Genomic DNA, 13,086 nt, shown 5'->3' with positions numbered 1-13,086 from the left:
AATTAATAAAAAAATCAAAAATTCAATAAAAATTAATCAATATATTCTAAAAATAAATTTAAAATAAATTAAAAGACCAAATCTTATATTTTAAAATAATATCAATCAATTATTTTAGAATATATAAAATTAAAACATATATCAATTGAAAATTATATCTTCTAAAATAATATCAATTAATTAGGTTAGAATATATAAAATTAAAACATATATCAATTGAAAATTATATCCTCTAACAAATTGACACGTGAAATAATTTTTATGAGAATTAATCTGGTGCTGACACGTCACTAAGAATTAATTTGGTGCTGACACGTCACTATGGAAGTTCTTCTTTTCTAATATATATATTGATTGATTGATTGATATTGATATTGATATTGATATTGATATTGATATTGATTCAACGTTTCTAATTCCTTGAAATATATAAAAGATATTTTGAGGTGTTATCCTTTTAAATTCTATTGATTGATTTATGTTATAATCCCCTCCCTTCTAACTTCTGTTTCCTCATTTTAGATCTATTGTTATATTTCCCAAAACCGTTTCTATTTCTTTTGATTTTAATATCTTTAAATTTTTTTTATAACTTCCAATAACTTCTTTAAATGGTGTAGTGCTTTATATTTGTCATTCCCAAAACTCTTTCAATCCTCACGTGAAATCAAAAGGAGTCCCTATTGTCAAAAAATATTTCAGATGTGAAGGGATTCTTTCTTCAACAATCTCATCATTACTCATTGAATATTCCATGAATGCAATCTTTCTTCTTCCCCATTGTTCTAATTTGAAAAGTTGAAAGAATGGAACACGTGTAAACATCAGATTTTGCATGGAAACTCAACCATCATGCCCTTTTATTCTTCCCCTTCTATATATTCTATTCTAATTCATACGTTCCTTATACTGCTTTCCCATATCCCTCAAATTCTTCTTTGGTTCCAAACTTTTCTATGGATCCAGTAAATCATCAAAACCTCCATTACAAGAGTTTCTTCCCTGTTCATAGTCGCTATTTAGAAGTATATTCAGGTTTCCTCAATCCTTTAAATTTTCTTCCTTTTATTCTTAACCCATCCTCTGATTATTTTCATCTTTTTTCAGAGGGAAGGTGAACTGAGTCGTGCGTATGTGAGGCTTAACAGGAACAAGTTAAAGCCACAATGGGTTTTGATTGATGATGGGGGAAGCAGCATATTGTGGGATATAACATGAATGAAGAAAGGCCTCGCCTAACCACTGGTTGGTATGAATTGAGGCAATACTATAACCTGGAGGGGAAGTGCATCATTTGGTTCCATGAGGTTGATGATTCCATTTTCCACATTGATGTTCGTGATCAAAACCATAGAGAAATTCAAGTTCCTGGAGGTCCTCCTCCAATAGATTGGGGCGTGAATGATGATATTGATGCTCTTGGTGTTCTTGATTTTTATCCTGAATTTAGGTTTTTCATGTCAATCTTATCAAGGCTCTCCTCCTCTATATCAGAGAAATCCTTCATCTATTCCTCCTCCTGTTTCTGATCCTCTTAATTTCTCTGACGATGATCAAAATTTTGTTCAAGAGGGTGACATGCATCTTGATGTTCCTAAACAAAATGTTGTTCAAGAAGCAATCTTTGAATGTGAATTTTATACTCAGATCACTCACGAGTTTTACTCATCAAATCAAGTTGTAAGTTTATTTGTGATTAACTATTTTTTTTTGTTATATGAATTTCGTAATTTTTTGTAGCGTTTTTTCATCTTTGTTACATACTAAAGCTTTCCAATGTTCTCATACATATTCTCTATTTTTTGTTTAAATGTAGCCTGTTCCCCAAAATGCTGCTTCATATCTCAAAGAAGTTAGGGTTGATAAGTGGGTTTTGCATGAAAAGGGTTGAAGATACTTATAGTCGATGACAAAGGAGTAGTATCTAATTGTACTCGGAATGTCATGTATGAAGAAGTATTCCAGAACATATGAATGGTTAGATTATCTATCTTAGATTTTATACTTCTTTGTATCATGCACATTGTAAGTAGCCGTGAAATATATTTTTATGTCTTATTTAAACCATTTTCCAAATTTTTGCATATTCAATAAACTACTAATGAGCATGGGTCAACAAGCATCAAGTGGAATGCATAAGGATCCTATTTTTTTATTGCTTATATATATTTATGTATTCTTCCGCCTCTGTTGGATTCAATATGTGATTTCATTGTTGTGCACACGTATCAAATTTAGTTTCAATTGTTATCTATGGTTTTATGGCAGTTAATCGGTTGAATTTCATGTAAAAAAATTTAACTGTAAGAAACTTAGAAAAATCTTTCGTCGTGCAGCGCACGGGTAAAAACATTAGTAATATTATAGATACTTTAACCATTGATACTGAATTGAATGACATACTCGTGGCATCAGAAGTTAAGGGTGAAGAAGAGATTTGGGCAAAATCAGGGACGGATTTATGTAGGAGAGTATGGGGCATTTGCCCCCACTTGGTTTGAAAGTTGGTTTGAAAGTTTATTTGTTAGTAGTATAAAATTGATAAAATGTTAATTATTTTTCACAGTTTATTTGCCCCTACTAGATATCATACCAATTTACTTACACTATTTATATTTACCTTCACTAGGTATTAAGTTTAGAATTAAGGTAGAAGTAAAGTGGAGAGAAGAGAGAAATAGGAAGAAAAGAGAAAGAAAGTAAGAGATGTGATAAGTAATATGATCTGATGATAAAAGAGAAATCTATGAAAAATAAAGGTGGAAAAAAGTGAAATGAATCATACCTCTAAAGTTTATTAAAAGGTGAAAAACTTTTCTAGTGTGTAACACATTGTTACTAATTAAAATTTTATTGAGTGTCAATTAATTTTTTATATATCTACTGTATTTTAAATGTCTTTATATATATTAAAAATAGCTTTGAAAAATGCATCAATCTAAGGAGTTTTCTTCACATATTGTAAATGAAAAATGCATGAATTAAATTTTTTTTCTTACTTATTTGTGGTTTTTAAAAATATAAAAGAGAATTAATTATTTGTTTCTGAACACTCTCGTTGATTGATTGAAGAAGCTATATATATATGTGTGTGTGTGTGTGTGCGCGCACGTGCGCGTGCGCGTGCGTGCACGTGCGTGTGTGTGTGTGTTTGCACAATTATAATACTGCCCCCACAATTTAAAAATCTTGAATCCGTCAGTGGGCAAAATCATTAAACTTTTCATGCTTTCAATTTCCTTGTTACACATGATTTTATTTCATAGTAATAGGGTATGGACTAATGTCAAAAACTATATACTAAAAACTTTACAAGGAGGAAGTGGTGATCCACACAGCGCAAGGTTACTCAGAAATGCTGATAAAGGGATGTTGGCCTTGTGTGGAGGGATCCTTCCTGTGAGCCTGTTGCTTGACACATTGAACTGTTGGAGCATCTTCACGTGTATGACCTTCTCTGGTATATTGCCACTTAACATGTTGTTTGAAAGTTGAATCTTTGTCAGTGTTTCAACATCACCAAGCTCTGTTGGTATATTCCCTGAGAGCCCACATTGCTCAAGGTCCAGAGTTTGTAGTTTTTTCAGTTTCCCAATTGACACAGGTATAGATCCTTCCAATGGGTTGTGTGACAGAACAAGGGGTGTAATTTCATTGTGGTTGCGGTTGCGGATATATATATATATTGCGGTGGTTCGACTAGTCTAAGCCTAACTACCCACACCTGCTTTACATTGTGGTTGCGGTTGTAGATATTGTGGTGTTTCGACGTAAATAGTGTGTTGCAATGACAAATATGTTTCATTCTCAATTAAACACTCAACCCAAATATATAGTTAAGAGATTCAAAATTAATATCACCTTAATTTTATCAATATTAAGTATATTAGCATTAAAAACTCGTCCAAGAAGTTTACCAAGGATTCGTGAGGTTGCTTGGCGGGCATGCATTGGAGCGATTCCGGTGAGAACAAAGCTTCGTCGGAGAGGTGTAGATGTTGACTCTTGCTTCCCTTTGTGTGCACAAGAGGATGAAACAATTGATCACCTCTTTTTGGGTTGTCATGTAGCTAGAGGTTGCTGGTTTGCAAGCCAACTTGGCGGTCGTGTGGCTCCTGGTATGAGGATCATGGATTTTATGCGTACGGTGACGCGAGACTTGTATTTAGAGGCGGTGGCACAAGTTCAACGGATTGTGTTTGCTTTGTGGGAGGCTAGGAACAAGCTTGTGTTTGAGGAGAAGCAGTTTGAGATCGCAGCTGTCCTTGCTCGTGCATCATCGCTCATTGCACCAGATTCCACGCCGAGCTTGGCGGCTTTGACTAGAGGTGGGCACGGAGACGCGAAGTGGAAGCGGCCAACGGAGGACATGATCAAGGTAAACATTGATGCGGCGGTGGGGAAGGATCATCTCGCTGGTTTTGGTATGGTGGCTAGGGACAACGTTGGGGAAGTGTTGGCTTCGGCTGCAAAGTACCCAACGATTGCTCTCTCTCCTACTGTGGCTGAGGCACTTAGTCTTCGTTGGGCGATGGAGCTGTCCATTCAGCTTGGCTTTCGCCGAGTTCATTTTGAGACGGATTGTTTACCTTTATTGCAGGCATGGAAGAAAGCTTTGGGAGCCTCTTATTTGTTTTCCATTATCCAGGATTGTCATAGTTTAGCTTCTAGTTTTGATATGTTTGTTTTCTCTTTTGTTCTCCGTGAGGGGAACATGTGTTCTGATTATCTTGCTAGGAATGCCTCTTCTTTCCCAGACGTTGTATGGGTAGAGGAGGGGCCTCCGAGGTTATCTAGTTTCTTGAGGATTGATGTATTGGCTTCTATGCCGGATTTGATTTGATTTAATATTATTGGTTTGAGTTCAAAAAAATATATTAGCATACTTAACCACGCTTGAAGAATTATCCATGTCTTTTTTTACTTGACTCCTACATCTATATATACACCATCTTCAAAATTATTGTTCTTCATCGATAATGGGATTATTGATTACCTTCTATTTTGACATGTGATCTTTGACTTGAACATGAACCCAATTAGACCAAAATCCCAAAAATCTTCAAATCTAAGAATTTTGTAAAGATCAAACAAACCACTATCCCAATTCATTTCCTGTTCCTAGCTGATATATCAAATGTACTCCTCCATTGTCCTGTAACTCACTCTCACCGCCTCCCTCACTCACCTTATCACCCACCGATCGCCTCACTCCCTCACCCATAGCCATCTTCTTCATTCACTCACATTCCTGATTCCTCCTCACCTCACTCCCTCACCCCACAACCACCATCTTCATTCACAAACTCACTCACCCAGTCACCCATGACCCACGCACCGCTTCACCCACTCACCCTTGCCCACCGCCTCGCTCCCTCAGGCCTCACCCACAGCTACACAACACAATCCTCACAATCGATCAACATAGGACACTCTTCACAATTTTGCCATTTCTTTCTTCTTCTTTTTCCCCCAAAACCTTACCTGGTCCAAAGAAATAATTTTTTTCCCTCAGGGCCCTAGGTAAAGGCCCAGGCAAGCCAAACGGTAAATCCGCCCCTACCTGGCCACAAATGTATTATTTTTTTACCTCAGAAGAGATCGAACCCTAGCCAGAAGTCTAGGCGAAATCCCTTAAGAAAATATACATTCACCACTTGTGACACCGATAAGACTCAAGAATTTCACCAAGAACCCTAGCAGAGCTAATCCTAACAACAAGGAAATTAACGATAAAAAAAGTAATTAAATTGGCTGAAGTCATTTTTTTTGATAGATTGTAAAATAGAAAACAGTACAATACTTATAGCATGTAAATGTAACTTACGGAGGATGCCCATATATTGGGCTTAGTCCAATGTTATTTTAATATTCCTAATAGACGGAGGAAGCCCAGCTGGCTATTTTGTTAAAATAAAGTCTCTTAAATAGTTTGGTTTCTTAGACTTTATTTTTGACTTTCTCTTGTGCTGTGACTTGGACATTTGGGCTGGGCTCGTAGCAGCCACCCCTTTTGTGGTTCTCTTTTATTGTACCGGTTTTATAATTATATCGTCAGTAATCAATATTATTTCCCATGTGATTTATATGCCCTTTGTTGAAAATGAGTAGGATTACGCAAAGATAGAAGAAATGAAGAAAACACCATGATTTATATTGACTTTTGTGTGACACTAGGTTTTGTGAATGATAAAGAAAACAATACTTTGGTCCAAAAAAATTACTAATGAATAATTTGAATCATATATGGAAAAGTACAAGAAAAAAAAGAAAGTAAAACACATATGGAAAAGGTTATAAAAAATATTATTTATTTGTGAATTTGTGTGTATACAAATGACTAGTGTAAGGAATGAGTGCATGTTTATACATGAGGAAAATCACGGTGAAATTGAAACTACTGTAGATAGAAGTAACTTCTTTTAATTTTTTCACTGTCCACCATAATTTTTCCATCAATGATTTTTCACAACACATCCAAACATGCACTACAGGAAAGAAAAAAATTACATACGAAAAAAGTCACAAATGTATCAATGCGTTATTTAAAACGAAAAGCGTCCATTTTCTTATAATGCCTGGTAGAAGTTGTAGGAGAATAATTAAAAGAGCTTGAAATATTGTTTGCTTTTAGTATATCATCGACAATGAGCTCATAAGCCCTCTGAGTCGGATGAGCAGCATCCCAGAAAAAGTATGATGAAGTATTTTGACATAAGATATCGAACGAGTTACATAGCGGTCCAAGTTCAATTACCCCAGTCCCACAACATCCATTGGCTACGTTGGTAAACCCTGAAAGTTATTACAAAAGTAACATATTAATAAAGAAAATTTCACTAACATTTAAAATAAAATAACAAAGCATTGAGAAATGAAAATGACCTTTACTTGCAGCATTTTGCATTAGTTCAAGTATAGGATTGTAGACGTCAATGAATCTAACATCGAAATTGGGAAGGTTGGTTTGATTTTTCAAAGTAGAAATCTTTTCTTCTAACTTCGAATTGAAGTATACCGATTCATTATTGAGTTTATCTGAACACGGCCTAAAAGGTAGTCCACCCTGTAGAGTTCTAGTTGAGGGCAAGCATCCCAGGGGCAAGGTGCTTAGAACCCACACATGTCGTGCTCCGAGTTGGTACAAACTCTTCACGTGGTGATTAACAATTAAGATCAATAATTACTTCAAGGAAAATTAAATTTGAATGATAAAATAAATTGAATAATCAATTCAGTGACATCACTACTCACTAACATTGAGGAAATCTGAAGCCCACAAAGCCAAGTTATCGGCATAGGTTTGGAAATCCATCGTTCCCCTTAAGATATTATAACTGTAGGTAATGGCAATGTCATTGTTCCCAGCTGAAACGAGGTACAAGCCGTTGGATATGATGGAAGCCACCTTTTGGGGTCCAATAGCCGCATCTAGGTTTTGTATGTAAGCTTTGAAATTTTCCAGTTGGTCTGATAGCTTTATAACTCCCTAATAAACACAACAACTCATAAGAAATATAAACATTTTAGAGAGTAATATAATAGACTAGAACATCGTTTTGGTTAGTTTTTGAAAGATATCAAAGCAATCATTTAAGTTAATCTATGTAAAAAAAATCACTTTATTGATTTTCAAAAGACGAGAAATGACAAATTTAGTCTTTTTTATTTTATTTTAATTGATTTTGTAAAAAGTAAAAACACTAAATTGATCTTTATTTCATTTTTAGAGATAAAATATAATTTCTTTCTTTTAGGACTAAATGATTGACTCGCGATCATTTAAGTTCAAAAATGGTTTTACTTAATATATTTTTTTTTTCGAATAATAAATATATGATGAGATAAACCCTCTCATATGAGTAAACTATACAGCAAATCATGAACAACCCAAATCTAAACATAATAAGTCAACAGAAACTGCTACGTACTAGAAACTCAGCCGTGAAATCATCATTTCCTGAGCCACCTGAAGCAAAGCAGACACCAGTGGCAAGGTCATCAACCGTTATATTGTCGTGCAACTGAAATGCTGGCACTGTTTGTTTGATTCCCAGAGCTCCCGCTGCATAGAACACATTCATATTCAAATTAATACTAATCAAGGTAGTTGTTTGTTTTTAGTATCACCATCAAAAGGCAAATCGATATGAGTGGAAACAAAACATATTTATTTTTTATAAAATGTAAATCCAATAGAATGTGTACAATTACAGCTACCTATAATATCTGTAGGAACCTTTCCGTTGCAGAATCTTCCTGAAGGTATTTCTCCTTCGAAGTCTCTACCATAGGGATGATGATTGCACTTAGTCAATGTCCAACGATCGTTGTTATTTCCTGTATCTAGAATTGAATCTCCAAATGCAAACAATGCTGGATATGTGGCATTAGCAGCTGCTACATTGGGAATTCTATTGGAAAAGAAAACCAAAACTATAATCACTAACATTTTCTCACACAATAAGTAATCCATTTTTACTTCCTAGCTTGATGATTTTCTTGCAACTTTGTCAAATATTTATAGGCAATTACTTTTTTCCTATTAATATGAGATAATCCATTTTTATGACTCAGATCTGTTGTCGGGACTACACCATCAACCCGGTGTAAAGTGTAAACAACTAAATATATTTCTATAATAACTATTAGTTTTTTACTTAAAATAATCTTTACCGTTTAAAATCTAGCTAAATCAAAGTTCATAAATGAGAATCCTTTTGTAGAAAGGAAAAAGAGATTTGAAGGGGGAATTCAAGGTTCAACTTACTCTTTTTCTATTTTCAGTGGTTAAGCTTTACATGGGTTTACCTATTTCATAATAGGTCCCACAAATTATAAGCGGAATTCAAATTATGTGTTCGAATAATAGTTATTATTATTTAATTTTTGAAATAATTAAATAAGGTAAATTATTATTATTATTATTGATACTTTTGAAATATATTTTTAGTAATGATCATGATCATAATTTACCATCATGATTACAAGATGGTAAATTTGATTACTATCGTATCGGAATATTTTCATAACTAATTTGTTTGAAATATTTATTTTTCAAAAATACATAATATCTTTACTTTTGGTCTGCAATTTTTAAAATAGGTAGAATTAGTCCCTCTATAGCCGGGTGTAGAAATTACTCGAGGTATAACTTAAACTAACTATAATACTATTTTTCGTCATTTCCTGAACTTTCTCCTTCATTAAGTCATCCGAACTGTAAACACTTACTTGGGTTCCTTTCACGTTACACCAAAACCTAAGCGTGAATAAGAAACTAATTTATTTAATCTATAACTGAAAACTTGGGTCTTACAAAGTGCCTCCTTTTTATTTAGTTGAATTTAAAAGTTTAGTATTAACACATTTTTAAATAGTTTGCAATCGATAACAGTTATATCCAGCTCAAACAAGGATTCCATCGGTTCATAGAATAAAAGTAGAAAGATTGAGCGCTTACCCTCCCCTTTGTTTTCCATACCAATCTCATTTTCTTTCTTTTTACCTTTTCTTTCTCCATCGTATTATTCACGCTAACTTATAGTGTGAGTAAATGTTGAGTGTGAAAATAGCATTCATCTAATTATTGTAATTATTAGAATTAGGGAGACCTAACTCAATACAAAAGCTAGCTCAAGAGTTGAGGGTTGCTTTACCAAGTATTTGATTGGCCATATTTCTAGCCAATGTGAGACTTCTAACACACTCCTTTTACACCAGGGCTAGACTTCTGGCGCATGGAAATAACATCAATAGGTGGCCCAAATATAGGGAGTCTCAACAACAAATGGATCTAGGATAGGCTTTGATACCATATTAGAATTAGAGAGACATAACTCAACCCAAAAGCTAATTCAAGAGTTGATGGTTGCTCTACCCTAGGGGTGAGCATCGGGTGGGCCGGTTCGGGTTCGGGTGAACATTGACGGGTTTGAGCGGGTGTAAATCTTCATTTTCCTTAACTGATTCCGACTGTGGTCATGATCGGTTACGTCGGGTTCGGGTGGCACGAGTTAACGGGCGGTTCGGGTGGGTTGGGGCGGGTGGTTAACTAGAAAAAAAAGAAATAGAGTCGGCGATGGAGATCTGGTGGTAAGGCAGCGGCAGCAGCTCGAAGAACCTGGCCTCTTGAATTTGAAATTGAATATGCATCTCAAATCACATGGGAGCACAATGGACTACAAAGGAGGCTAGATCTGGATCAATGAAGCTTGCCTCTTGAATCTGGAACGGCGAGGAACGATTGATGATAGAGATGAACAGGCGTGGAACGACGCGGTGGCGTGGTGGGGATTGGGGCGGAGGTGGCCTGTTCATCTAGAACGGTGAGGGAAGATTGTGAGCAGAGAAAGGGAGCTTCAATTTGATTGTTTGGGGTTTCAGGTGAGGCCAGTTGTGGTGACTATTTGGGGTTGAGGAAGAAGGTGGATGAGAGTAGGTTTTAGGGGTGACTGGCGGCGGCCGTGACCACTGGCTGAGGAAGAAGGAGAAATGAATCAAGCTAGAGTTTTTAGAATTAGGGTTAATAATAATGCTTTATAGTTTTTTTTTGTTTTATAGTTGAGATCAGATTATTTTTATTTACTAGGGTGATCTATTATTGCTTGAGTCATGAACGTTGGACCTCAATCAAACAAAAAATGAGAATCTATAATCTATAATATTTAGAAAAGAGCAAGGCTATGAGACCCACTTAGATGATGTGGCAATCCAATAATGACTTTCCCTCAACCCATCTTTGCATGACAAGTGTCATCTTCTTATTGTTTTGGACTAAAATAGTGGAAGCCCATTTTGATTTCAGATTTTTTATGAGGCCCATCATTCAAACCATTTGAATGGTGATTTTGTATTTATTGTTAATTAAATTGGAATGGTGTTATTGCAAGCATTTAAATGGTATTCATTTTGCTTACAAAAGAAGTCAATAATTCCAGGCGTGATAATTTCGTGGAGAAAATAAAGGATTAATTTACGTCAATCATAAACATCATGTATATCTTTACTATGTTTGACTTTTTTTATTTATAATCAATATTTTATACCAAATAGAATCAATATCATGTTGATATACAATAAGTGCACTATGTGATTTTCCATAGTGCACGGCGATTAATTTTGCTAGGCGATTAATTTTCCAATTGGTTACACTTTTTTAGCCTACTGTATATCTTTACTATATTTGACTTTTTTATTTATAATCAACGTTTTATAGAAAGAATTGATGGCCTTAATATGGATCAAATAAAAATATAATCAATTAATGGGCCGTGCATGATTTCATAATTTTATATATTGAAATCTTTCCAAAATTTCCTTATATATTTATCACTATTTGTGGAATTGTATACGGTCTAATTAAGCTGATTATATGATTTCGAAAAAGTCAAAATAAATATATATAATTTACATATTCCATTCTTTTGGGATGGAATATTCTTGACAACTTTAGACATCCTTAACCCTAATTCCAACTATAAATACCCCCTTATGTTACATTTCTTCTCCATCATTCCAACCATTTTCCAGCACTTTATATATTTGAAATTAACCTTTCTTCTGATGGCTTCAAGAATCGATGATCTTGCCAAAATCGATGCCTCCAAATAGACCTGAACAATTGTTGCGAAAGTTAATCGTTTATGACTAAGTGCGAGCTTATATGGCTCAAAACTACCCTTTTCAATGGACATGATTCTTATGAATGACAAGGTATGACACTTTATTTTTTCAATCACTCGGTTTCCATGTAATTTTTGGAATGCATTCATAAATCGCTAAGTTTGTTTTCTATTTAAATTTCAGGGCTGTAAGATTCAGTCTACAGTTAGGAAGACTTTGATTTATCGATTTCAGTCTTTGCTAACTGAAGGACGCGTATACAAGATTTCATTCTTTGGTGTTGGTGAAAGTGGTCGTGATTTTCGCCCAACAAATCATCCGTTCAAGATCAACTTTGATATTCAGACTTTTGCGCGATTGCTTCCTAACAAGGCTATCAACTTAACCCCGTACTCTTTCGTTCCACTTGGTGACATAGTGTATAAGGACCTTGATACATCATTCCTTATAGGTATTAATCCTTCTTTAGCCTTTCGAGTTTTTTAAAAATATTTATTAATCTTCATAACATTTTTTTTTATTTTTTTTCACCAAATGTAATTGGAATTCTCACTGGAGCAAGAGGAGAACAAGAGTTCAAGAAAGATGGTACTAAACAGAAAAGGATAACTATTGAACTTGACCAAGATGGGTACATCTCATGTTCTTTGCCTATTTAATTGATCGCTCACTGACTGACAAGTGTTACAACCACAGCTACTCACATATATTAATTACTTGCACTGATTTTCCTATAATTTGGTTTGTTTGACCCCATTAAAAAACTGTTTTTAATACACATATTTAATCATTCTTTAATACATTAATTGTTTACTCAATTAAAAAAATTAATAAACGTTTTATTTCATTTCCTAAAAAAGGTTTTAATACACCTATTTAATTGTTTTAAATTACGTAAATTTTTAGTCAACTAATGAAAGACATTAAATGCTATACAATAAATGCTATATTTGAGATTTTTTTTAAAAACCTTTTGAATTAACCTATATAATAATTCTATAGATGAAGTTTAATTTTTGTTCAATTAAAAATTACTATAAATGTTATATTCATTTCCTTAAAAAATGTTTTTGATAAACCAATAAAATTATTATTTCCAAAATTAATGTTAATCAAAATTAATATCATTAACCGGTATGCTAACGCATTTAACCGTTTTTAAATACATGATCAGGGGTCAATGGTAGAAAAAGAATAATAAAAGTTCTTTAATACATTAATTTTTAGTCAATAAAAAATTACAATAAATGCTACATTCCTTTCCTTACAAAAAAAAAATGATTTTTATGTAAAATATTTTCTTTGTGGAAGTCTTTTACCATGTAATCTAAACACACAGACACACACACACACACATATATAATAATGTTTTCAAATCATATTTTGACTTTCAATTTATCATACCATTACTTATATTTACTCTTAGTTTTTTAAAAAAATACTTCAGTATTATGAAAAATC

At 33.9% G+C, this 13,086-nt stretch overlaps 1 protein-coding gene and 1 long non-coding RNA gene across 2 annotated transcripts; one reads left to right on the top strand and one right to left on the bottom strand.

The window, feature by feature from the left end:
* The first annotated feature begins 548 nt into the window (after positions 1-548).
* On the top strand, positions 549-2,084 carry LOC130715154 (uncharacterized). The gene is made up of 3 exons (XR_009011561.1): positions 549-1,025; positions 1,108-1,680; positions 1,817-2,084. It is a non-coding gene; the product is annotated as an uncharacterized LOC130715154 (long non-coding RNA).
* Positions 2,085-6,466: 4,382 nt separating this feature from the next.
* On the bottom strand, positions 6,467-8,476 carry LOC130712399 (GDSL esterase/lipase At3g14820-like). The gene is made up of 6 exons (XM_057562234.1): positions 8,221-8,476; positions 7,932-8,065; positions 7,259-7,489; positions 6,886-7,150; positions 6,579-6,795; positions 6,467-6,488 (listed from the first exon to the last, which is right to left on the bottom strand). The coding sequence occupies exons 1-6, from the start codon at positions 8,474-8,476 to the stop codon at positions 6,467-6,469; spliced, it is 1,125 nt and encodes a 374-aa protein (XP_057418217.1).
* Positions 8,477-13,086: the final 4,610 nt, after the last annotated feature.

Source organism: Lotus japonicus, chromosome 4 (genome assembly GCF_012489685.1).
Source record: "Lotus japonicus ecotype B-129 chromosome 4, LjGifu_v1.2".
Classification (NCBI taxonomy): Eukaryota; Viridiplantae; Streptophyta; class Magnoliopsida; order Fabales; family Fabaceae; genus Lotus; species Lotus japonicus.
Note: the sequence above shows the minus strand (reverse complement) of the source record. Positions and strands in the feature narration are given on the sequence as shown.

Coding starts and splice junctions, on each gene's coding strand:
- LOC130712399 (XM_057562234.1), bottom strand. CDS start 8,476: ATGGATTACTTATTGTGTGAGAAAATGTTAGTGATTATAGTTTTGGTT. Junction 6,796..6,885: donor GCAAAATGCTGCAAGTAAAG/GTCATTTTCATT, acceptor AATAACTTTCAG/GGTTTACCAACGTAGCCAAT. Junction 6,489..6,578: donor TCTCCTACAACTTCTACCAG/GCATTATAAGAA, acceptor TCTTTCCTGTAG/TGCATGTTTGGATGTGTTGT.